Source organism: Myxocyprinus asiaticus, chromosome 2, assembly GCF_019703515.2.
Source record: "Myxocyprinus asiaticus isolate MX2 ecotype Aquarium Trade chromosome 2, UBuf_Myxa_2, whole genome shotgun sequence".
NCBI classification, from domain to species: Eukaryota; Metazoa; Chordata; class Actinopteri; order Cypriniformes; family Catostomidae; genus Myxocyprinus; species Myxocyprinus asiaticus.
The window spans coordinates 16,081,343-16,108,306 of record NC_059345.1 but is presented as its reverse complement, the minus strand read 5'-3'; the positions used below and the strand labels follow the sequence as shown (position 1 = coordinate 16,108,306).

Here is a 26,964-nt window from a genome sequence, read left to right as displayed (position 1 = left end):
TTCAGCACTGGCTTCAGACTCGAGTCCCAAGATGGGCATGGCACCGCGGGACACATCGCATGGCCATCACGCTGATCTGTCTCCACCTTTTCAGCCCGTGGACCGACCTTGCATTTCTATGGGCAGGGGTCCCCCTAGAGCAGGTCTCCAGGCGTGTCGTGGTTACAACAGATGCCTCCAAGACGGGCTGGGGCACCGTATACAATGGGCGGGCTGGCTCCTGGACTGGCCCGCGGCTGCGTTGGCACATCAACTGCCTAGAGTTGTTGGCAGTACTGCTCGCCCTGTGGAGGTTTGGCCGTTGATCCAGGGCAAGCATGTTTTGGTCCGGACGGACAACACAGCATCGGTAGCATACATCAACTGCCAAGGCGGTCTACGCTCCCATTGCATGTCAGAACTCGCCCGCCGTCTCCTACTCTGGTGTCAGCAGCGCCTCAAGTCGCTACGAGCCACTCACATCCTGGGTGACCTCAACACTGCAGCAGATGCACTGTCACGTCAGGTTACCCTCAGGGGAGAGTGGAGACTCCACCCTCAGGTGGTCCAGCTGATTTGGAGTCGATTCGGCCGAGCACAGGTAGACCTGTTTGCTTCCAGGGAATCCTCCCACTGCCCGCTCTGATACGCCCTGACCGAGGCACCCCTCGGTATAGATGCGCTGGCACACAGCTGGCCCCCTGGACTACGCAAATATGTGCTTCCCCCAGTGAGCCTAGCCCAGTGAGGTCAGGGAGGATGAGGAGCAGGTCATCCTAGTAGCACCCTACTGGCCCACCCAGACATGGTTCTCAGATCTCATGCTCCTCACAACAGCCCCCCCCGGCGAATTCCCCTGAGGAAGGACCTTCTTTCTCAGGGACGGGGCACCATCTGGCACCCGCGACCAGACCTCTGGAATTTCCATGTCTGGCCCCTGGACGGGACGTGGAAGACAAGTGGCCTACCACCCGCGGTGGTAGACACGATCACTCAGGCTAGGGCTCCCTCTACGAGGTGCCTGTATGCCTTGAAGTGGCGTCTGTTTACTAAGTGGTGTTCTTCCTGACGCAAAGACCCCCAGAGATGCGCAGTTGGGTCAGTGCTTTCCTTCCTGCAGGAGAGGCTGGAGGGGTGGCTGTCCCCCTCCACATTGAAGGTGTATGTAGCCGCTATTTCGGCGCATCACAATGCAGTAGATGGTAAGTATTTGGGGAAGCACGACTTGATCATCAGGTTCCTGATTGGCGCTAGGAGGTTGAATCCCTCTAGACCGTGCCTTGTCCCCCCGTGGGACCTATCTGTAGTCCTTCAGGATCTACGGGGAGCTCCCTTTGAGCCCTTGGAGTCAGCTGAGCCTAAGGCACTCTCTTTGAAGACTGCCCTGCTGACTGCGCTCACTTCCATCAAGAGGGTAGGGGACCTGCAGGCGTTCTTTGTCAGCGAATTGTGCCTGGAGTTCAGTCCGGATTACTCTTACGTGATCTTGAGACGCCAATTGGGCTATGTGCCCAAGGTTCCCACGACCCCTTTTAGGGATCAGGTGGTGAACCTGCAAGCACTGCCCCAGGAGGAGGCAGACCCAGCCTTGGTGTTGCTGTGTCCGGTGCGAGCTTTACGCATCTATTTGGATCGCACGCAGAGCTTTAGAAGCTCCGAGCAACTCTCTGCTTTGGTGGACAGCGGAAAGGAAGCACTGTCTCCAAACAGAGGATCGCCCACTGGGTCATTGACGCCATCACGATGGCATATCAGGCTCAGGACATGCCACCCCTTGTGGGGTTACGAGCCCACTCTACCAGGAGTGTGGCGGCCTCCTGGGCCCTGGCCAGTGGCGCCTCTTTGGCAGACATCTGCAGAGCAGCGGGCTGGGCAACACCCAACACCTTTGCAAGGTTCTACAATCACCAGGTTGAGCCGGTCTTGTCCCGAGTAGTGGCAGGCACGAGCAGGTAAGTTCCGGGACAACTGGCTGGGTGTACCGCTTGCACATAGCGCCTTTCCCCTCCCTTGAGGGGAAGACGTGAAGACCCAGTAGTATTCACAGACTGTGATCCCTGGATGACTTTCCTCCTTAGCCCTGTGGCAGTTGAATTTGCGGAGAAATGTGCTAATTGTGTAATATGTGTAAGTGCGCTAATGAGGCCCTGTACTGAGGTAGGTGCTCCGCATGTGCTGGTTCCCCCGAAGGCAACCCCATGTGATATATTCCGCAAAATCATTTCCCTGTCAGTAAATTGCATCTTCCTTGGGCAGGGGCCCCTCTGCCCTTGGTCACCATGCTTTGTAGAAACTCCTCCCCCTTTGGGCAGGACCTACCATGGGACCTCTCCACATGACATACTTCCGACAAGACTCGGTAAGACCATGTGACATATTCCACTCAAAATACCCCCCCCCCCCACCTCTTTTTGGGCAGGGTGTTGTCTCCGTGGTGTCTTCCCCCTTGGGAGGGACACCCCCTGATGCAGACACTGATGGCTCCCAGTCAGTTAACAAATTCCACTCTTTTTGGGGAGAAAAGAGAGGGAAAAGAGGCCTCGGCTGGGCTAGCCTGTCCCTATAGTTTGGCAGACGACTTGTTCCTGGTGGACCATTCGATGCTCATAAGAACATTGAGGGAGGTTACATGATGGCCTGGTGCACTGGCTACGAGGTACACAGCAGTCTGCCCATCACACACCGCCAGTTCACGCAACACTGTTCAGCTAGTTGTGCCGTTTTGTATAGGGACCCCTAGTGTCACTACATCGACACAACATCGAGTGAGTTACAGATAGGGAACGTCCTGGTTACTTTTGTAACCTCCATTCCCTGATAGAGGGAACAAGACGTTGTGTCCCTCTTGCCACAATGCTGAACTACCCGCTGAAATGGCCGGGACCTGGTCTCGGCTCCTCAGCACAAAACCTGAATGAGTGGTTGCATACCAGCTCCTTTTATACCCGTATGTCTGGGGGAGTGGCATGCAAATTCCACTCGCCAATTTTCATTGGCCTTTTTTAAAAAAAGCAGAGGTGTTTGGGGCTCCCAAGAGTGACCCCTAGTGTCACTACATCGACACAACATCTCGTTCCCTCCATCAGGGAACGGAGGTTACGAAAGTAACCTTTTTTTCTGTCATTCGTTGTGCATGATGGGTTGTATGTACTGCATTCCAAATGGCCTTCACAGGACATTTTGAAGGGAAAACAATAATGATGGCCACGCTGTAGGATCAGAACAAGAGAATTGTCAATAAAAATTACTTAAAAATGAGTTCAGAATGATCATTTTACTAAACCTTTCAGGCCTTTCTGGGATAAAATACAGGATGTCTGGCAAAAACTGGATAATTGTAAACCTTAGCAGCAATAAACATTGCATTTGCCACCTCACCCATTTATAAGCACTGTTCTGTTAAGAATGTGATAATATTTGGATGCCCTCATGAAAACATCTTTTGATAAATTGTTACTATGACAACTAATGTAGACGTGCTAGCAAAAGCGACTGCAATCTGAACAGCAAAAATCCGATCTGTCCACATATAACCTGCAATTTGAGCAGTCAATCTAAAAAAAACAGATTTTTAAAAAATGAGATATTTCCTGCAGTGTGAACAAAGGCTATGTTACCATTGAAATATCTAAGGATATGAGTTTCTTAAAAGCAACTTGTGTTATTTATACACAATTTGTGTTAGCTGAGAGGTGACTGGGGGTTCCCTATGCCAGGAGTGCAGAGCCCAGCTTCCAGAAAGCAAACATGCATCTGTGTTTGACTTCATTTTAGAGGCCGACCGATATATCGGTTTTACCGATTAATCGGTGCCGATAGTTGTTTTTTGGAAACATTGATTATCTGCAAAAATCTATGTCGATTGTTGCCGACAGTTTTTTCATAATTTTGTCATTTAAAAATGAAAGTCCCCTGTTTGTTTTGGGCTTGTTTATACTTACAAGTCCTGCGTTATGCACCAAAACTTCATTTTTTTCTGATTATTATTGGGATTTTGGTTGGAAAAAATTCATTTTGGACTCTTTGTCTTTACCTGCCATAATAACGAAAGAATAAGAACAAATTGACATTCTATTTATAGATTTTAAAAACTTAAAAAGTTATCGGGCTTTCCCACCACCTTAGTTATCGCTATCAGCAAAATCTACTAGCGGATGACCTATACTTCATTAAGTTATTTCTTTATTTATATTTATTTATCCATATAGGGGAGAATGGGGCAAGTTGTCACTTTTTAATCCATTAAATATTTCTCAGGGTAAGGTTATTTTTTAAAGTCAGTTTGTGCATACACGCACACTTGAAAGTCTTGGCCACAAAAAAGCTATGCATCGACTGACAAAAATCTCTTATCTCATTGGTCAGTAAGTTTTCATCGCAGTCCGAAGAAAAACAAAATCGGAACACTCTCCATCAAAAAAAAAAACCTTTGTCAGGATGGTACATTTTTGTAAAGGAGTAATAGTGTAATAATGTTTAGAAATAATGTTATAATATAAAAATATAATATATAATATACTATTTTTATTATCATTATAATATGATGATTTTGTTGAAAAGATGTATATAAAAATATACATATATATATATATATATATATATATATATATATATATATATATATATATATATATATATATATATATATATATATATATATATATATATATATATATATATATATATATATATATATATATATATATATATTACTTTCAGTAAATTATTTAACAGACCATTTAAAAGGATTTAAATAAATTAGACATTAAAGGTTCACTCAGTAATTTTTTTGCTCATTTAAAAAGTTTTACTTCTAAAGAAATGAATAGTAATTTTGAAACATATGTGTAAAATCATGACCAATCATATGAGATGAAGAGTTCAGTCATTTCAGTAAACTCATAAAAGCTATTTTATTCTACATGAAGCAGGGGCGCCTCATGGTGGCAGCAATGTTAGCGTCACATGACCAGCTGTGTACTACTCGCTTAATCTCAGTAACTGCCCTGTCACTGGACACTTTCATTCATTAATTAAATTAATCCTGGTTTACTGTGCCTAGTGAATTTCTACAGTTGCATTGGTAACTGAAAACTACTGTGTGTTAGAATGATGCAGAATCCAGGCCACTAGTAGGTATCAGTGTAAGCCAATGTAAGCCACTTCGACATACTTAAAAAATTACTGAGTGCACCTTTAAACATTGGGATGACATCTAAAAAGTTGCTGGTTTATATGAACTCATAATACACGTATACCAGTACTGTTTATATACTATCTATCTATCCATCCATCCATCCATCCATATTAGTGCAGTTAGTCAATTCAAATATTTAATGACGATTAATTGCATGATTTTTCAGTTAATCACGATTAATGACAGATAATGAAAGTGATAAAATTTGACTGTATATGTACTCATTTTCCTGTCAAAATGCATTTAGTTAATATGAAAAGAAAAGAATATGTAAAAATAATGTTTTATTAACATTTTATTACAAATTATTCCACAGTATAAACAGAAATTCAGTAAAATAGCACCAATTCAAATAACATTAAATTATTCCAAAAGTCTAAGTGGGAGGTTGACTAAATAAAAGAACTAGTCCCCAAAGGTTGAGTATTTATTGCAATGGGCATTAAGAATGGGCATAAATATCTTAAACACTTGTCCTTCATTTGCCCTCTTAATCATGACTATTCACAAGTCACATTCACATGATTTGTAGCATTTAATACTTGAAAAACCCATGAAAAACACTGCATGGAACATCTTGTTTTGCTCTGAGCACTGACACTGCACACATTAATGATACTTTTTCTGAACTGTCTGGTAAGATGGAAGTGCAACAAGGCAGCGGGGAAACGCTGATGCTTCACTCCAGTAACTCATATGAATGCAGCTTTTCACAGGTCCCATCTCGGTTTGTTTTTTTACAAAAAATACAGATAAGAGATCATTTATCCATCACTTGATCATTGACACAGAATCAATGTTGTGTGTATTTGTGGTGTGTGCGTCATTGACAGTGAACACATCGCAAATGTTCCACCCTATTCCAACCAATGCTCAGGACTCACACGGAACTGTGTGTCGTGGTCGCATTACCACATCAGGGTGCATTATTTTTAAATATTCAACATTCCAGATTAAATTATTCCGCTTAAAACATGGTTACAACACCTCAAGACATCATTCAGAGTTTTATATCAAGACATTTTCTGGTTTTCATCCCTAAAAACACATTTTGTGAGTAGAACTACATTCTTCTGCCACAGATTCAGCATCTAGCTTTGATACAGCCCAAGCCTTCAATGCTAGTTCCAAAACATCACTTTAGAACAAGAAATGAAGGACACGCTGCTTTCAGCATTAGAGTAACAAGTGTGTGTGTGTGTGCGTTTGTGTGTGCATGTGTGTGCAAGTGTGTGAGCAAGAGAAAGAGAGAAACTGAGAGAGATCGCATGTGCAATTACTTGTGTTAAATGCGGTTCTCGTCAGCAATAACAATGCTTCAAACTGCCAAGATGTAAGTTTAAGTATATTTCTCAGCAGCAGCGAGAGTCGCCATTCTTGTATATAGCTTTTACGTTGCTAAACAACTGTGTGCCAACTTTGATCCAGAGTATGTGTGTGTTTCTGTGTGTGAAAATTTGTGTGAAAGCAAAAGAGAGGGGAGGGGGAGCGCGAGGGTGCTTTCCAATATGGTTGGCTGATCAGGGTGAAATACATTAAAACACTTGCACATATTAAAAGTTATTTCGGATAATAAAGAAATTCTTGTATTGATCAAGTCGCGGGTGTGCGTCTCTGTTTGTTGGTCACGACTCGAGTCTCTCTGTGTGTGCGCTTACATATGTATGTGTGTCGGCATGTGTTTGTGAGATGAGAGCGAAAAATAGAGAGAGAGGGAGCGCAAGGGTGCTTTTCAACTGAAATGTAAATACATTTAGTATATTATAGACATTGTTCGTCATTCTTATCCGATGTACAGTACTTAACCAGTGTCTTTGTTTTAACTGGTTATTTTGCTGTGGTAGCCTGTACGGCTCTTTGAAATAACTGAAATAATTTGGCGAAGTGATATGGAACTACTTCATAGCTGTGCGTTTACTGGAAAATAATTGCACACATTAGAACATCTATCAACCAATCAGAATCAAACATTCAACAGACCCATGTTATAAACAGTATGTAAACAGTGTTGCTACTGTATTCTTTATAAAATAAGATATCTTACCACAGTGGGCAATGCTCATTGATCTCAGGCGAATCTTGTATGGTCCGTTCTTGCAGTAAAGCTGTTGGGTGTGCAGACTGGCCTCACCTCGCTGCTGCCAAAGCTGAATCCATCGAATCTCACAGCCACAGTCAAAGACGACCCCCTCTAGCCTCCTGCATAAACAACACAGGGCCAACAGTAGTTATACAATCACCACACACCACTATTCTCATGTAATGTTAATTCAAAGATGGGAATATATCCATCTGTGATTCATGAGCAATCCCCATTGTGCTCTTGAGTAAAGCACATAATCCCAGGTTGCTCGAGGGGGACTGTCTGTGTAATAAGTGTAATAAGTGAAGTTGTTTTAAAACAAAAAACAATGTCTACTAAATCAGTGTTTTCTAACCTTTTTTGTCTTATGTACCCCCAGATCCCTGTCAGTAAGGCTCAAGTGCTCTTCACTGACACCAAACCAGAAATGTGTTCTTTTTAGATGATACTTTCAACCTTATCTCATAGAATCACGTCACTATACCTATATTTTTGTAAACAGATTTTTACATGGCTCATTTCCAGTTTCCTGGTTAAATGAATACTAGAGCATTTGCATTACATAAATACACTTAGCACTTCATTAGGAACACATATAAAGCTACTTATTCATTATCTAATCAGCCAATCATGTGGCAGCAGTGCAATGCATAAATTCAAGCAGATCCAGGTCAGGAACTTCAGTTAATGTTCACATTAACCATCAGAATGGGAAAAGAAATGTGATCTCAATGATTTTGACCGTGGCATGATTTTTGGTGCTAGACAGGCTGGTTTGAGTATTTCTGTAACTGCTGATCTCCTGAGATTTTCTCACAAAACAATCTCTAGAGTTTGCTCAGAATGCTGCCAAAAACAAAAAATATCCAGTGAGTGGCACTTCTGCAGATGGAAACGCCCTGTTAATGAGAGAGATCAATGGAAAATGGCCAGGCTGTTTCGAGCTGACAGAAAGGCTACGGTAACTCAGATACCCACTCTGTACAATTGTAGTGAGCAGAATAGCATCTCAGAATGCACAATATGTCAAACCTTGAGGTGGATGGGCTACAACAGCAGAAAACCACGACGAGCACTTTATTGGGACCATAGTGTTTCTAATAAAGTACTCAGTGAGTGTAATTGTAATCCGGTACTAATAACAAATTATGTTTAAAGTTTTAATTAGTTATGTAATCTATTAGATTACTGTTTTTGTTAATCTAATCTGATTACTTTTGGATTACTTTTGGATTACCTCTGACCTAACTTTTGTTTATTTGATGTGACATGCATTTGAGTTGGATAATCTATACCATTTTGACATAATGTTGCTTAAGAAAACCTACTTAAATAAAAAAAGGGAATTTATATGTTTTTTGTGTTTTACTTGGTATTTGTCTGTTCATGAGTGAAATAAAAAAGGCAATTAAAGGGTCATGAATCACAAAAACACATTTTAACTGATAAGGATAATTTATACCTTCAACGTACCTATTTAGAAGAAGATTACAATGCATTTCTTATTGTAGACTTTTTAGAATAATGTACAGGTTGGGCTTGTTTAACAAATGTGGTCTTGCTCCAGCAATTGCAGTATTACAAATGTCACTTATGAAGGGTAAAAGATTTGACCTGTAATATTTGAAAATCAATGACCGATACAGTCGGTTCGGCATTTATGTGTGGATTAGATTTTAAAGCCGAAATTGTGTGTTGCCTATTTGATGGACAAAACTTTTCTAAAGACATAGTCATATGTCATATAACATGGTTATATGACATACAGTGTAATAATTTAAATAATAATTAAAATATGTTCGTCAGGAGTTGGTTAGATGTGCAATGTAAAGAAAACATGCAAGCATACCTCCAATGCTTCTTTAGATTTCACAGAATTATTTGCAGAGGATAGGGTATTAAGTTTTGGAATGCAGAGTTTTCATTGCACATTAACGTTTTTGCCCTGTGTTTCCTGAAAAGTGAAATTATTTTTGTGAATCCAGAGGTCCAATGTTGAGTGAGACTAGTGTCTAGTAATAGGTCTGTGTGTGCATTTCCACAATCTTCCTCCTCTCTTCTGAAAACACTCAAAGTCCAACTAACCAAATGAATATCAGCAGTAGGCTTATTTAAAATGAAAATGTTTAAAAAAGAACAATTAGGGGCATCAATAATTTATGAAAAATGTTGTGCCCAAGGCTGGGTCCTTAGTTTAGGTTTTCTAGTTTTAAAAGGAGCAACAGAGTCTAAAATGCAAGTACAGGTATTGTTAAAAAGAGTGATCATCTCCTCTGTGCCTAGACTTGGATGAAGTAGCTTCATAGTGCACGATACAGGAGAAGCAGAGAAGGCCTCAGAGAAATGTCTGGATGTAGAAGAGGTTATAGAACATGAATATGACCCAGATAAATGAGATTTTGATCATGTGTTGAGCCAGTAACATGCTGTGTGAGGTTAAATGAGTCAATAAGTTGAACAAACTCCCTTACCTAAGGTTTGGAAGGGCAGCAAACATGACTATTAAAATCACCAAGAATGATAAGATTGTCCGTAGTAGGCACAATGCTAGATAAAATATCAGCAAATTTCTGAATGAAATACCGGCCGCTAAAACGCGGCGAGGTCAAGAGAGGACCACCGACCGTGAGCGGGGAGGGGCTCCTGGCCGACCGCCTGGAGAGGGAGAACCGCTGCCAGGAGCGGGGGAGACCCCTACCGTCCACTGAAAATGCGGCGGAGGCATTCCATCCACAGAGGCTGGAGGACTGCCTCCAATCCGCCCAGGAGGTGCGGCTGTCATCCACTAGAGGGTGGAGGAGTGGCCGAGGACCAGGCTATGGCGTATCAGAGAACCGGTGAGTGCGTATTTATTTTTTCTCTCTCTTCTCTCTCTCTCTCCCGCTGTTGCTCCGTGTTGACCTTCCCTCTCATTTTTTTGTTGTTGTTTTTCCCTCCACTTGTCACCCTCCCAGGTCCGAAGAGGCGGGGATGACCTGCTGGCAGGTGGGGCTGGAAGTGCACATAAACAGTCAATTCGTCATCCAAGCACAGCAACTGTGGCGCCTTTAGGGCCATACAACAAACTCTCACTACACGACAAACAGCGCAAACACGCTGTCCAAGCACCATCACCGCTCACATGCCACAACTGCAGCACGTCTTTCAGACCATGCATCTCAGCATCCATGGCTCCATAACCCATATTATGCCACTCATACCAAATGAACCATCATCCACCTAGCAACTGACAACAATCAGGCTGTTTCAGGTCTTCCCTAAACAGTTCACCATAACCCTGCATCTCTGCAATCAATCAATTTCATTTGAACATAGCCTACCATATGCCCTCATGTCAAATGCCATGTTCAACCCATCCGTACCACAGAGTGAGTTCTTACTCATTTGCAGCATAAACTTTTCTCATGAAAACATGGGCTCTTCCTGTTAAACTCTGCGTGAGTCCTTGCTCGAGGATTCATCCCATTCATCCTACCATTGAATTGTGGATCCAGCCGCTCGCAGCTTCGAGCGTGCTCAGTAAAATTCTGCATAAACATTCTCACATGAATCATATGCTCTCCAATTGAATGCTGTGTGGTCCTGCGCCTGAGGATTCAGCCCATTCATATCACAAATGCTCATGCAAGCACGTATCCTGACATAGCCTCGCATATGTTCCAGATGCCTTTATTTTCTCCTATTCTCCTATTTGCAAACCCCGCAAATATGCTGTTCAACACTGCAACCGTGGTGTCTTTAGGGCCATATGACAAACTCCAACTACACTGCAAACAGCGCAAACGCACTGTCCAAGCGACGCAACTGTTAACGTGCCACAACCTCAGCACGTCTTTCAGACCATGTGTCTCAGCCTCCATGGCTCTGTAACCCATACTATGCCACTCATACTAAATGAACCATCACCACCTAGTGATTGACAATCGGGCCGCTTTAGGTCTTCCCTAAACCGTCCGCCACAAGCCGAAATCTCAATGGGATGCTTAAGGTCTGGTCTGGGTGGCTCGGTTTCTCCCACACCTGGGACAGACCTGCCCGATCAGAGGGGGTTGCCCCTCTTGCTCGGGCGTGGCGAAGCCCTCCAGTTGCAATTACAACAGCTCTCTGTGAGAGCTCATTTTCTATGTGGCCGCAACCGCAACCGCCACTGTCTTTCGGTGTTTAAGCCTAATTTCACTCTCTAATTCCTCCCTATCCTACACCTATTGGTTTCCTATCCTGCAAGCGGACCCTAGCGCGAGGCTTCCTCTGCAAGCGGCTCCGTTTGTTCTGTCTTTTTTGGCACCTCTGTCCATCTGGCACACAAGGCTAGGCGAGCGTCCCCCTTCTCTTCCAGTACGTCGTTTCAGGTTCCATTCTTTTGTGTGTGGGGGGGGGATATATTCTCATTAAAATCAATTGGTTCCTCTTATTCCTTCCAACACATGACTTCCATGCCTCACGAGGCTACGATGGCAGCGATTTTCTGTTCCGTTTCTTGGCTTCTTTTGGGGGGCATTTGAGCTCAGGTCGAGCCTCAAGCCCGCCGCAAGGGACAGCAAGCCACATATTTTTATGCTATCCTCACTGCAGGATTACATTAACTACCGAAATGGTGTTTTATTAACAAAGTTCGGGAGGAGCAAGTTCATTTAATCCGACCAATCACACAACCAGAGTAAGAGTATATAAACAGCTGCTTACCTCTACGTAGCATTGAGAGTTTCTGGCATCCCACCACCTCCCCATCTCCTCCTATCATTCCATCAATACTAATCCAGTCTGGGGGGGCATTTGAGGTCAGGTCAAGTCTTGAGCCTCAAGCCCTCCACCAGGGACAAACCATATGTGTTTACACTATTCTCACTGCAGGATTACATTAACTTGAAACTACATGTTATTATTTAGGTATCTACTTATAAAAATGATGAGAATTTAACTAACCTTACTTGATCAGCTAGATTCTCTTAAAATGGTTGCTTAAAACTAGTTGCTTTGAAAAATAAAACTGACTTTGGAAGAAGATGCAAATCTCTTAAGGCAGGGATGGGCAACTTTGATGGTGATGAGGGCCAACATTTTTTTGTCCTTTCTACCAAAGGGCTGAATTATATATCCACACCTTTGCTTTGATCACCCCTTTCTCGATTCCCTCGAAGGAAAGTGCAATAAGAGGTAAGTGCCTTGAGTTTGCGTAATTAATCAGTCTGTAGTGTCTCTCAGCAGTGATGAGCCTTAATGCTGATGTTGTTAGTTTAAAGCTGTTTAAAGCTATTTCCTGGCTTTAGTAGTGTAGTAGTAATACGAGGGATCATGGAGTGTTGTTGAATATAAACACTGAGTGACGCTGACTCACTTCACATCACCAACTGGCTCATATTACACATAAAAATGGTCTTTTGCCTCCACCTGCTGGCTAAAATATGTAATGTCACAAAATTAAATGTAAAGAGACAGATGGCTCTTAACACACCTGCACTGCTCTTACACTTTAGTTTAGAATGGCATGAACACAAGCGGAGTGATACACACAGTGAAGTGTCCGAGTGCTGATGGTGTGATATATATATATATATATATATATATATATATATATATATATATATATATATATATACACACACACTGTATATATTTATATACTGTATATGTAATATCAAAGTGGCTGGTAAAAAATCAAAGTGGCTGGTAAAATTGGGCATTCACCCACCAATGTGGGTGGTGGCCAAAAAAGTTAATCTCATACCCTGGTCATTTCCCAACAATTGATCTTAGTAGTTAAGAGCATTTTAATATAAACGTTTGTTATTTTTTACTTGCGTTTCCCAGAGCTGCACTTAACACCAATGCGCAAGGACGTGCTTTAAATGCCAGAATCGCTATCCTTATTTGTGAAGTGCTTAAATGGGAGAGTGTAGTGTCGCTTGTCAATGTAACTTCATTATATTTATGCGTAACTTTAGAAATACTAATTATTTAATTTGCTTTATTTTCTTAAATACAAAACCTAATTAACTACTAAGGCTAATTAAATGTAGTTTTGTGACCATTTTGTGCAGAACAATCTATTACTTTTAGACAATCACTGCTTTGTTCATCTATGATGGACTGGCCATCTGCCCAGGGTGTTTCCTTGCCTTTGGCCTGAGACAGCTGGTATAGGCTCCAGCACTACCCTACATGGGACAAGTGGATAGATGGATGCTTCATTCATTAGATGTGTGTTTTCAATATTTCATTTTCACAAATTGTGTGGGTCGAGGTGCAATTGCTTCCAGTGTAAGTAAAGACATTGGAAGGCCCTGTGAATAATCCTGACAATGATCAAGCACATATTGAATATAATGAGGTTCACCGTGATGTCAGAGGAGTGCAAAGTAGGAGGCTGGAAGCTGCGCTTTAGGAACATTCACCAATCAAGCGGAGGTCTGCTCTTTGCACCCCAACGTGATAAGGTTAAATTTTCCACAACATTATGGTGTGGATGAGAGCGCCTTTGGGTATCAGAGAGGAAGAAATGAGGATGACGAGCCAAGACACGTGCAATATAGCCTATGGCTGGTTTGTTGTTGTTGTTACCAACTACTTGGCTATCCACACAATTCAGTGTAATTTATTTATTTACTACATGTATCTTTTTTAAGCATTTATTTATTATTATTTTTAATTGTTGATTAATATACAAATAAATAAACCTTAAAAGTTGCTGATATTAAATTATCATTGTATGTAGCATAAATTGTAATCATCATAAATTTACAGGTATTAATTGTATTAAGTGTAATTTTGAGATTGCCATGCAGATGACAGCATAAGTCTATCACCTTACAATGCTATTATCGCACTACGATAACTCCAGAACACTAGAAAATCTACCACAATTTTCAAGTACCACTTAAGTTACGATGACTTTGGGAAACAGGCTGCAAAACGTTTAATCTTTTCATCAAAAAGATTAATCATAAGGTGGATTCTATGATCTACTTACATTTACAATGTTTGGGGACACGAGACTCAGCACTGTTTATAACATTACAATGTGCCACATGTAATACAAGTACACATTTACATTATATAAATGACTCATTAGTAAATTATTTGCGACACGTACAGTACTACCGAAGTACACACTTGTCTATAGCAGTGCTTTGTAACAATTCCTCTTCAAAAACTACAGTATCTGAACTGCATATTACACTGACAAATACTGTAGGTATTTGCGACAGCATTTAAAACTCTACTTAGTCAAATTTGCTGAACTGAAAAAGGTTCTGATCTCAGCATGAAATTTTAGTCCATTAATCTGTATGCTCGGGTTAGAAAATACGCTACGGTATGTTTTCAGAGCCCTTCATTATTTTGCAAATCTCTTTCTGTAAATATCCAGGAATCGGGTCACCAGCAGGAACAAATATATCTGTGCAACGTGGAAAGAGCTGACAGGTAGAATGACCAAAGTGATTTTCAAAGATCTGAATTTGATTCAGAGAGAGATCTGAAATAGAAGAGGTTTCGTCATGATGTAAACTAAACCATTATAACGCATTAAAATAAACACATTAAAAAGACTGGTTTTGTTTTCTACAGTAAGTAATTACACATGTGCTTTGAGCATATATTCAAACATCATTTATGCTGGCAGGAATAACCCTGCAGCAGCCAGTGGGGGTCTGACTATCATCAGCAATGATTGACAGCCCATTACATGATCATGCATGCCGATGAGTTGTGCATGTGCACCTGAAAGCTATTGTGAAATGAAGTTAGAAGAGGCAAAGAAACTCTGCTGAAAGTAATTACATAACTTCCATTTGAAGACTGAAACAAAACATGTACATGTTCTGAAGGATAAATTCTACAATCTGTTTTCTTGCACCCGGGCTGATATTATTAGGCCTAAAAGGATTGCTAGAATGGTCTGCAAATCAATAATTCCTGTAAATCTCATCTAACTTTGGAGATAACACCATTATTACAGAACCATGGTAACAAAACTCATCCAATTGACACCATTCATCTACATAATACATGTAATGTGTTCAGTGAAGTTCACATTAGTTTGTTTACAAAATATTCAGTGGCATTAAATGTTCTTTCTTTCTTCCTTTTATTCATTCAACTACATCAACTGAAATAAAGTGCTGAATCCATTTTGAAGATGTATTAGATTTTTTGGCTTGGTCAGATTTTGGGGGCCTTTTTTGTTTTCTTGGCAGAAGATTAAAGATTCAAACTTGGAATAATTTTGCTGGTTGTAGAGAGAGAGAGAGAGAGAGAGAGAGAGAGAGAGAGAGAGATGTTGTTATTGCTTCTCTGATATAGTAGTCTATTTAGTAACTTTAGCAGCAAAAATGTAGATAGAATTGGTAAATTCAATTCATTTCCGTGAATCAGTTCAAACTGTCTGCTTCTATGAATCAATTTAAAACTCAGACTCAACTTCTTTCAGTCATCACAAAAAATGTTCACAGAACTACATATGGGTTAATATCACTGTTTACTATATTGTGTTGTTATATTGGTACAAATGAAGGAAAATATCATTATTCCTTGAGTTCACTGATTATTTGAACTAGATTCATAAAGCGTTCATTGATTATTTGAACTAGATTCATAAAGCCTTTTAGTTCTTCATTAAAAATGTTGAATCTTGGCAACAATGGCTATAATCATTGAAATGATGATTCATTTGATTTAAAAAAGTAAGCTTTTTCATAGCAAATATATAAATATAAAAACATAAACAGTATCAAATATCATAAAAATGCTGCAAAAAAAAAACAGATAATATGTTTTTAGCTATATCGCCCACTATAGTAATGTCACTTCCTTTCAAAAAAGGAAATTGTCGCTTGAGATGGAGTTGACCGTAGTGATCCTAGGAGACAGACACTGATCAGGCCACATGCTAATGCAAATGTTTGTGTACTAAGTGCCCTTGGAGACAATGACTTTGTTGGATTTATTGCACTGTCTGCTGTCATTTAATCTAAAGTAAAGTTTAACCATATCATCAATCACTTTGATGAAGAGTCATGCAAGTTGTGAACGTATTGTGTAGTTACTCACAGGTAATATTGTTACATGTTCTGAATGACCTCTGAGACATCATTTTACATTCTGAACATTTTTTTTAACAATTCCTGACATTTAACATTGCAAGCTACACTGATTAGAAGAGCCATTTGCATACTGTATGCCCTGTTTTTTTAATTTGCTATTGAAAATCCCTGGTTGCAGGGGCAGATCTACTGGGGTGGCAACAGTATTTGGTATCCCAAAGTACCAAATATAAATTAAAGTACATTATATTTGATGTTGACATTATGTAAGAGTTTATTCATGTCGAACTGCCTCAACTCCAACCGAACGCATAAATAACTACCGTGGATCTAGACTACTGTGGCCAATCACATAACTGATTACAGCAGTGGCTGATCGTGTTTGGCTACTGCAGTACACAGTTGCCAAGTCCGCTTATAATTAGCGACTGTGGGATTTTTTTTTTCTTTTTCATAAAGTTGCTTATAAATATGGGCACTTACATTTAGCATATCAGAATATAGTCAGATTTTTAGGGTTTGCTTGTGCATGTCCACAGCACAATAATATATTAAAAAATCCCCAACTACTGTTCGAGCTGCACTCTACATCAGTGGTGTAAAACACACATTGAACCCGAAAGCTGCGCAATTTATGTTTTCCATCGGAAACTGGATGTGTGACACTGTCACAGAGCAACCCTGTTCATTTTCCTCAACCACAACAATAATGACAAAGTGGAGAGATACATGGAAAAATTTAGATTTCTCCACGTCTTTACTAAATGATTAGATATGATGCATTAATACATATATGAAGTCGAAGTTGACCTGTAATTAAAATTATCCATACAGTTTTTTTTATTTAGGCCTTTAGGTGTTAAAATTAGGTTAATGTTTGCTTTTAAATGGCCTTTTTTAAAGTGGTGACACAAAGGTGATACATGACTTTATTAGCTCTAGAATAAGATGGTCTGTGCATGCACTCTCAATTCATGGGTACACCAAGGTTTACCAAAATAAAACAATTCGGCCTGCAAAAGGTGACTTATTTCAATTTGGCCCTCAATAAAAATAAGCAAAAGCCCTGCTCAACACTATATAACTTGTCATTATTGAACAGTCAATAATTTTTCCTAGCCCCTACCCCAAATATGTTTAATAGTGTGATCTATTCATTGACTTTAGATTGGCAGTTTTATATGTGAAATATTGTAATTATTTGATAAAATTATATGTAAAAGGATAAAATTATTGAAGATATATATATATATATATATATATATATATATATATATATATATATATATATATATATATATATATATATATAGACACACACACACACACAATACCGGTCAAAAATTTTGAAACACTTGACTGAAATGTTTCTCATGATTTTAAAAATCTTTTGATCTGAAGGCGTATGCTTAAATGTTTTAAATTAGTTTTGTAGACAGAAATATAATTGTGCCACCATATTAATTTATTTCATTATAAAACTAAAATTTAATAAAACAAAATTAAAAAAAAGTTTTTGAAATTGATGACTTGGACCAAATAATAAAGAAAAGCAGCCAATAAGTGCCTAACATAGATGGGAACGCCTTCAATACTGTTTAAAAAGCATCCCAGGGTGATACCTCAAGAAGTTGGTTGAGAAAATGTCAAGAGTACATGTCTGCAAATTCTAGGCAAAGGGTGACTACTTTGAATATGCTAAAATATAACAGTTTTGATTTATTTTGGATTTTGCTTAGTCACAACATAATTCCCATAGTTCCATTTATGTTATTCCATAGTTTTGATGACTTTACTATTATTATAAAATGTGAAAAAAAAAAAAAAAAAAAAAAATTATAATAAAGAATGAGTAAGTGTTTCAAAACTTTTGACCAGTAGTGTATATATATATATATATATATATATATATATATATATATATATATATATATATATATATATATATATATATATATATATATTAGTATGTGTATATAGGGAGATGGGACAAGTTGTCACACAGGGAATTTGTCACAGGGGCTATAGATTATTTAAGTATATAATGCTATTTAAAAATTTAAAAGATAAATGTCTAATTACATAACTGTGTGTTTTCTCTAGCCATGGTTTTGTATGCTGGTTTTAAACACCTACTGTAGTTCAAAACTCTCTTAAATTAGAATTTTTGTTTGGGAATTTTTTGGGGGACAATCACATGAATGCTGACATAAAACCTATGCCACTGGCAGGTTCCATTGTGACAAATTATCCCTATAGTGTGGACAAAAGGCCAACGTTCAATGAACTGTATCTTTTGAACTGTAAATGTTGTTGTTTTCCTGCAACAGTGGTACACATTTTGGATTCCATTGTTTTAATGTAGTTAACAGTAGCAAAATTATATATATGTGATCTCTGTAAAAAAGCAACTGTATCAAAAATGAATGTGCATTTGTAATTTGATTGTGACTTCAATAAATGAACTACTACTTGTTTAAATGAAGCTTGGTATCTTAATCTACATGAACTATGAATGGGCGCTTGCTTTGGTGTTGCCACCCCTTATAGTCCTCATGCCTCCCCCTTGCCACCCCAAAATAATTTTCTAGATAAGCCCCTGCCTTGTCAGCTGTCAGTACCAATGTTGCCATTGCCATTCACTGCCATTGTTTGGACATGCTTGACTTTATGCTTGGCAATAAATCTATTGTGGGGACTACAAAAGAGATGTAATTTATGGTGAGTTACTTCTGATATTGGCCCAGAAACAAATAATTGCACAAAATAATAGCTGAGACAGTTTCATCTTTTGATATTGGCTCGTAACAGCATGTTTAAGAGGTGCAGGTGAGAAGTACTTTTATTCGTACATTTTACACTTAGCTTTGCTGAAAAAATCACAAATATAGCTGAACGCCTATGTGGTAAATATGATTTTGTTAGGAACAGTTCCCCCAAAAATTATAATTCTGTCATCATTTACTCAACCTCATGTCGTTCTAAACTGTATGACTTTCTTCTGTGCAACACCAAAGAAGTTTAGCAGCATGTCTGAACTGCTTTGTCCATAAAATGAAAGTGGATGGTGACCAGGGGCTCCAAAAGGTAAAGCTCCAAAAAAGGTAAAAAAGTGCCACTGATGTTTCAGTAATTGACTTGATTTACATTTGACATTGCTATTTGATGAAGAAACAACATGGAAGTAAACTATAGTATGATAACAGTACAGTAAGATTTGGCCACTGTCATTTGGGTATACTACTGAAATTCTGTAAGTTGTGCATCTATTTAGACTCAATAAGCGCCTGAGAAAATATATGTGAAACTTAGGTGTATCTTATGTGTTTCTTGTGTTATGTGTAGCACAATATGTGTTTGACAGCCAGTTGCATATCAGAAAATTTCAGTGTGAAAGTAATGCATCCTGTTCCATTTGTCCTGATTTGTTGCTTTTTCTCTTTGATATATGAAAAATAAAACATCAAAATATATTTTATTATATTATTTTCTAATTGTCTTGAAATTATTTTGAACATTTTACACAATCTTTTTATTTTATTTATCAGAATCAGAATGAGCTTTATTGCCAAGTATGCTTAAACATACAAGGAATTTGTCTTGGTGACAGAAGCTTCCAGTGCACAAAAAATACAACAAGACACAGATAATATAAAATAGAATCAAAATAAAAAGCGAATAGAAAAAAGTATATATAGAAATACAGAATAAGACAAAAAATATATACATATATGTATGTACAAATACAAATCTGTTATATACAGATAGTGCTAGGGAATGTAATGGCAGAAGTGGTAGGATATGTTGGATAAATATAAAAAGACCTTAAATTCCTCAATGGGCAGTTTTAACTGTTCATGAGATGGATAGCCTGGGGGAAAAGACGGTTCTTGTGCCTGACGGTTCTGGTGCTCAGTGCTCTGTAGCACCAGCCAGAAGGCAACAGTTCAAAAATTTTGTGGGCTGGGTGAGTGGGGGCCATAGTGATTTTTACAGCCCTTTTCCTCACTCTGGAAGTGTACAGTTCTTGAAGGGAGGGCAGGGGGCAACCAGTAATCTGCACCGTAGTCCGAACTGTCCTTTGTAGTCTTCTGATGTCCGATTTCATAGCTGAACCAAACCAGACAGTTATTGAAGTGCAGAGGACAGACTCAATGACTGCTGACTAGAACTGTATCAGCAGCGCCTGTGGCAGGTTGAACTTCCTCAACTGGCGAAAGAAGTACAACCTCTGCTGGGCCTTTTTCACAATGGAGTCAGTGTGGGTCTCCCACTTCAGGTCCTGTGAGATGGTAGTTCCCAGGTACATGAATGACTCCACTGCTGCCACAGTGCTGTTCAGAATGATGAGCGGGGTCAATATTGGGGTGTTCCTCCTAAAGTCCACTATCACCTCCACTGTTTTGAGCGTGTTCAGCTTTAGGTTGTTTTGACTGCACCAGACAGCCAGCTGTTCAACCTCCCTTCTGTATGCAGGCTCATTGTCATCCTGGATGAGGCTAATGACAGTAGTATCATCTGCAAACTTCAGGAGCTTGACAGAGGGGTCCTTGGCGGTGCAGTCATTTGTGTACAGAGAGAAGAGTAGTGGGGAGAGCACACATCCCTGAGGGGCACCAGTGCTGATCGTACAGGTGCTGGAAGTGAATTTTCCCATTCTCACTAGCTGCTGCCTGTCTGTCAGAAAGCTGGTGATCCACTGACAGATAGAGGTGGGAACAGAGAGTTGGTTTAATTTAGTCAGGAGAATAGCTGGGATGATGGTGTGGAAAGCCAAACTGAAGCCCACAAAAAGGATCCTTGCATATGTCCCTGTCCTGTCCAGATGTTGCAGGATATGATGCAATCCCATGTTGACTGCATCATCCACAGACCTGTTTGCTTGATAAGCAAATTGAAGGGGATCCAGAAAGGGTCCAGTGATGTCCTTCAGATGGGCCAACACCAGCCTCTCAAATTACTTCATGACCACAGATGTCAGAGCGATGGGTCTGTAGTCATTAAGTCCTGTGATTTTGGGCTTCTTTGGGACAGGGATGATGGTGGAGCATTTGAAGCAGCAGGGAACTTCACACTGCTCCAGTGATCTGTTGAAGATCTGTGTGAAGATGGGGGCCAGATGGTCAGCACAGGATTTTAGACAAGTGGGTGAAACAGCATCTAGGCCCTGTGTTTTCCTTGTCTTTTATTTCCAGAAAACCGGGCACACATCCTCTTCACAGATCTTAAGTGCAGGTTGAGTAATAGGAGGGGGGAGGAGGGTGGTTGCAGGAGGTGTTAATGTTTGTGTGAAGTGAAGGTCAGAGCGGGTGTGGGATGTGAGACTGGGCTTTTCAAATCTACAGTAAAACACATTCAGGTCGTCAGCCAGTTGTTGATTCCCTACAGTGTTGGGGGATGGTGTCTTGTAGTTAGTAATATCTTTCAGGCCTCTCCACACTGATTCAGGGTGGTTAGCTAAAAACTTGTTTTTCAGCTTCTCAGAGTAGCTTCCTTCAGCCACTATAATCTCTTTTGTCAGTGTGTTTCTGGCTTGATTGTACAAGATTTTATCCCCACTTCTGTAAGCATCCACTTTGGCCTGATGAAGCTGCCTGAGTTTAGCTGAAAACCATGGTTTGTCATTGTTGAACTTTAAATAAGTCCTAGTAGGAATGCACATATCCTCACAGAAACTGATATATGATGTCACAGTATCTGCAGCCTCAAGTACACTCCAATCAGTGCAGTCAAAGCAGGTTTGTAGTTCTAGCTCTGCTTCATTGGTCCATCTTTTTACAGTCTTTACTACAGGCTTAGCTGAATTAAGTTTCTGCTTGTAGGTCAGAAGAAGATGAACCAGACAGTGATCAGAGAGTCCCAAAGCTGCTCCAGGGACAGAGCGATATGCATCCTTTTAATGTTGTGTAGCAGTGATCCAGTATATTTCTGTCTCTGGTGGGGCATGTAATGTGCTTTTTGTTTTGTGGCAGTTCATGGGTGAGGTTGGCTGTCTTAAAATCGTAGAAAATAATAATAAGTGAGTCCGAGTACTGTTGTTCTGTGTCTGTGATCTGGTCAGCCAGCTATTGCAGCGCTGTGCTCCCACACACTTGTGGAGGAATATTAACACTCACCAGAATAAACGAGGAAAACTCCCGTGGCGAGTAGACAGGCATACAGTTGATAGAGCACTTCCAAATTAGGACAGCACAACTTATTTAATGTTGTTACATCTGTACAGCAACTTTCATTGATGTAAAAGCATGTTCCACTGCCTCTCGTTTTCCCAGTTAAATCTGCAATGCGATCTACTCTGAACAGCTGGAAGCCCGGCAGATGTAACACGCTGTCCTGAATGGCTTCACTCAGCCACGTTTCTGTGAAGCACAAGGCAGCAGAGTTTGAAAAGTCTTTGTTAGGAAGAGAGCGGAGATTCACTAGATGAATACTCGGCAGCGCTGTTTGAAAGCTGCACTGATGGAGCTTGATAAGCACGCCGGCTTGCTTCCCTCGCTTGCGTCTCAATGTCCAGCAAAACGTCCAGATAGTCAAAAACCAGGAAAAGATTGTCTGGAATGTGCTGCCGAATGTTCAGCAGTTCGTCCCTGGTAAAACTGTTTGGGAAAAAAATTACTAAACACAGGACCAAACCAAAACAACAAAAGAATTGGAGAGGTCCACACCGAGGCTGCCATCCGTGGCACCATCTTGAGAATAATCTATCTGGGAATTTTGTAAATTAATTTGTGATATATATATATATATATATATGTGTGTGTGTGTTCCGGGTCTCTAAAGAGTGTTTGGCGAAATTCCCGTGCATTAAAGGGTTAAAATTAATTAAATTGAAGAAAAGATCTGGACAAATAAAATGTGATGTTTACATCATCAACCACAACAACCTACATCACTGAGAACAGGTAAAGAGCAGTGTGCTTGGTTCTGAAATACCTTAACACATTCTGAATTGAAAGGCCAAAAATTTTTGTAATGCAATATTAACCAGGACATACTGTATGTCAGCGGCTCTTCAAGTCGTGTTTAGCAACAACAAAGAATGAGGAAAAGACGTTCCAAATTAAAAAAAAAAAAACTTTGTTGTTGTTTTGCCATTTTAAATGCAACACAATGGCACCATGTTGCCACTCACAATCAGTAAACAAACTCATCACTTTATGTACATGCAGATTGCTCTATTATTCATGACAAACAAGAAAATGAGGTCAGGCTTCCAGCAGACAAGACCAATACATTTCACTGCCATGTCTTAATTAACCAACACAACTCGATTGTTAACAGACGTGTAAAAAGCATTTCTGTTTCATCACTAGAGATGCTTTGCTTTGACAGAGATGCAAATCTATTTCAGAGGGGAAAGTGGGGGCTAGACAAACAAATTATTTGACAGAAAAGTGCTGAAAACATTTCTAATCAACATGGAGCGATTCAGTCGAAAATAAAGTCTTGATTTCAACTTCCAATTTGGCAGGCGAGTGTTGATTATCACAGAAAATATAAAACAAGAGGGTTTTGAGATTTATCACTGACTAGGGGATTATGCCTTGGTCTGTTTATATAGTGTGATTTGATGATTGAATTCATGTTAATTATCTAACTTTGGTAAAATACTTGTAACGAATGCAGCGCAAACTTACAGTTCAACAAGTTGAAGGTGCTGGAAGAGCTGCCAGGAGAGTGTCGAAAGGGGGTTCTTGGACAGATTTCTGTGGAAAAAAGACACACAAAGCAATTTATGATTTAGCTGAAAAACGCATGAGGCATTAAAGTCAACATGAAGTTTTACAAACATGAAACAAAGTTTGTGGCCCATTTTAATTTTGTGATGTGACACATTTCAGAGTGAAACATATTTTGCATATTTAGTGAGATAAAAAAATGTAGGGTGGGGTGGATTTGATCTGTGATATTGAAATAATTCTGATATATTTAGAATAGAATAGAATACTCGAACACATGATCAGCTGTAAACAAGCTTCTCTCATAGCAGTCATGAACACAAAATGCACATCAAGAATTTTGCTGAAAAGTAACTTACATTTTGAACTGTTTCTCACCAAAACCTTTAGAAGACTTGGAATATGCTGCATGAAATATGAGCACATATGGACTACTTCCATGATACTTTTGGGTCCTTTTTGAGCTTTAAATAGAAATATTGCCACTGCCATTTTATTGGAAAAAAAAAAGGCTGTGATATTCATTAACCCTTATGCTGTGTTCCAGTCATTTTGACAAGATGATTTTTTTTTTTTTTTTTACTAAATCCAATTGGAATAAAATTCCTTGACTTTGTTCACATATGGTATCTGAAAACACACAAACACACACACACACACACACACACACACACACACACACACACACACACACACACACACACACACAAATCAACCATTTTCTTTACATTTTACTGGTTTTATTTCACTTTGTTACACCTGTTGTTTTCCCAGACAAACATGACCGGTCACTGAATTTGAATATTTTAAGATCTTCTTATCATATTATGTTGTGTTTGGGCTCGTTTGAATCAGGATAGTCTGCTGTACGTTACTGTATGTCATTATCTATTTTATATATATGTTTTAGGAAGTAATAAGGAAAAATGTGATAAAAAGACACTCCTGTTTATTATATTTACTGTATGTATGTCAACAGGAATTTCATACATAATATTCACTGCAGTCTGACCTCAGAGTGAAAAAAATGTGCTCATTGCATTTTACTTATTGAGACCTTTCCACCGATGTACAACACATGGCTATCTCATCTTTTTTATATTTTTACAAACTCTGAAAATAATTGTAGTGATAACAAAATTGCAGATTATGAGAACAAAACAGCTCTAATTTGTCAGCAAATTAAAGAGCATTATTTAAGTATTGGTAGGATCGGCTACAGTATATGCATTGTAAAGTCTATAGTCTAAACTTATGCCACCTATTAGCCCGGTTTAAGCTCAGTTCAGTGAATCCTTCTATCAATAAAACATATATATTTTTAAAATATGTTCAAAAAAGAAGTACAAAACCTAAATGACTAAAAAAGAACTTGACCAAAAGATCTAATGCAATATCTTGGGATAATATATGCAATATGAGAGATTTATTAACAATCTAATGGGCCGGTCATTTTTGACCGGAAACACAAAAGGTGTTAGCACAAACGAACACAACAAAAGGGTTCAAACATCACCTCTTGTGTTTCACAGAAGAAAGAATATGGGTCATATGGGTTTGGGATGACATGAGGGTGAGTAAATTATGACAGAATTTTCATTTTTGGGTGAACTATTGCTTAAATTATTGGTGAACGTGTAAAAACAAATAAGGATTCAGTGTGCATGTATTCTGTCAAATTCAACCCAGTCGAAAGAGTTAACACATGTGAGAAGGACATTATGCAACAGGAAATCAGAGAGAGCCCCCATCACTGCCAAGATGAGGCAAAATAAAAGGAGCAGCTGCAGTGTCTGCTTATCCAAATCAGTAAAGAGAACTTGAGCAGTTAGCCGTCAACAAATTCAGTAGATGCAATGAAAGCCAACAAAGTCAATACAAAAAGGTGGTCTGGGAGTTGTAATTGGCTTTTAACCAACAAAGCTGAAGGCATGATATGTGGACGAGGCATTAAAATAAATCTGCTGGTTATAATAAAAGATGGCCATCTTATGGGGAAATAGATGGAACAGACATCACAGAATTGATATTGGAATGGCTGTAATTGCAAGTAAATCATATTTAGCATCAATACTTGGCCAAAATTGGTAATATAATTATTTTCATTGATACAATTCTATTAGATTCTGTGCAAAAGATGGTTATAAATGGTCCAAGATCTGAAACCTTTGGGACAATGTATTTATGTCTGTGTTAAAGGAAAAGTTCCCCCAAAAATAAAATTCTGTCATCATTTACTTATCATCATATTGTTCCAAAACTGTATGACTTTCTTTCTTCTGCAGAACACAAAAGAACACAACATGCAACAGATTTCAAGATTTTCACTGAATAGTGACTTAAAGGTGCTATAAGCGATTTCAGCCGCTCTACTTCCACGAGACTGAGACGTTGGATTAGCCACGCATTAGAAATGGTTGTTCAAAACAACAGTAGTAAAATAGCACCATTAACTGACAACTGTCATGAACCACATGGCATAAAATGCATTATGCCTCAATAATTTGCTGCAGCTACAATATTATGAGAACGTGCAAAATGATCAACAGGTCGAAAGCGTCATTGTCCGTGGACACATTTTTGTTTGCTGTTTACAAAGTCCAGAGTTGTCACAGTGATATAGTGTGATATAGTTATATAGGGATATATCTCAGGGCACTTACTTCATTGATATCTTTCAGGGAGTAGGACAATTTTTTGCATACCTTTCTATGTGTCAGGATTGTATGTGTTTTTGTTCATGTCTTTTACTTTAAATTAGTTCCATGCCATGTTAGTTCCTGTTTCCTTGTCATGTGATCTTGTCATGTGTTTCCCATGTTCTTGTGTCTAGCCCTTTGGTTCATTGTTTCATTAGGTTGTTAGCAGTCTTGTTATCTTGTTTAGAGTTCTAAGTGTTCATTGGTTTTCATTGTCATGTGTTCTCCCTTGTCCAAGTATTTAACCCTCATGTTTACCATTGCCCATTGTTGAGTATTGTTTGTG

At 39.3% G+C, this 26,964-nt stretch overlaps 1 protein-coding gene across 1 annotated transcript in view; it reads right to left on the bottom strand.

Moving 5' to 3' along the window:
• LOC127413494 (NT-3 growth factor receptor-like) overlaps positions 1 to 26,964 on the bottom strand; it is a 259,870-nt gene that overhangs the window by 143,950 nt on the left and 88,956 nt on the right. Inside the window, exons 4-5 of the mRNA XM_051650682.1 lie at positions 23,938 to 24,006; positions 7,221 to 7,375 (exon numbers count right to left, since the gene is read on the bottom strand). Coding sequence (XP_051506642.1) covers positions 7,221 to 7,375; positions 23,938 to 24,006 — 224 coding nt within the window. The remainder of the gene's footprint in view (positions 1 to 7,220; positions 7,376 to 23,937; positions 24,007 to 26,964) is intronic.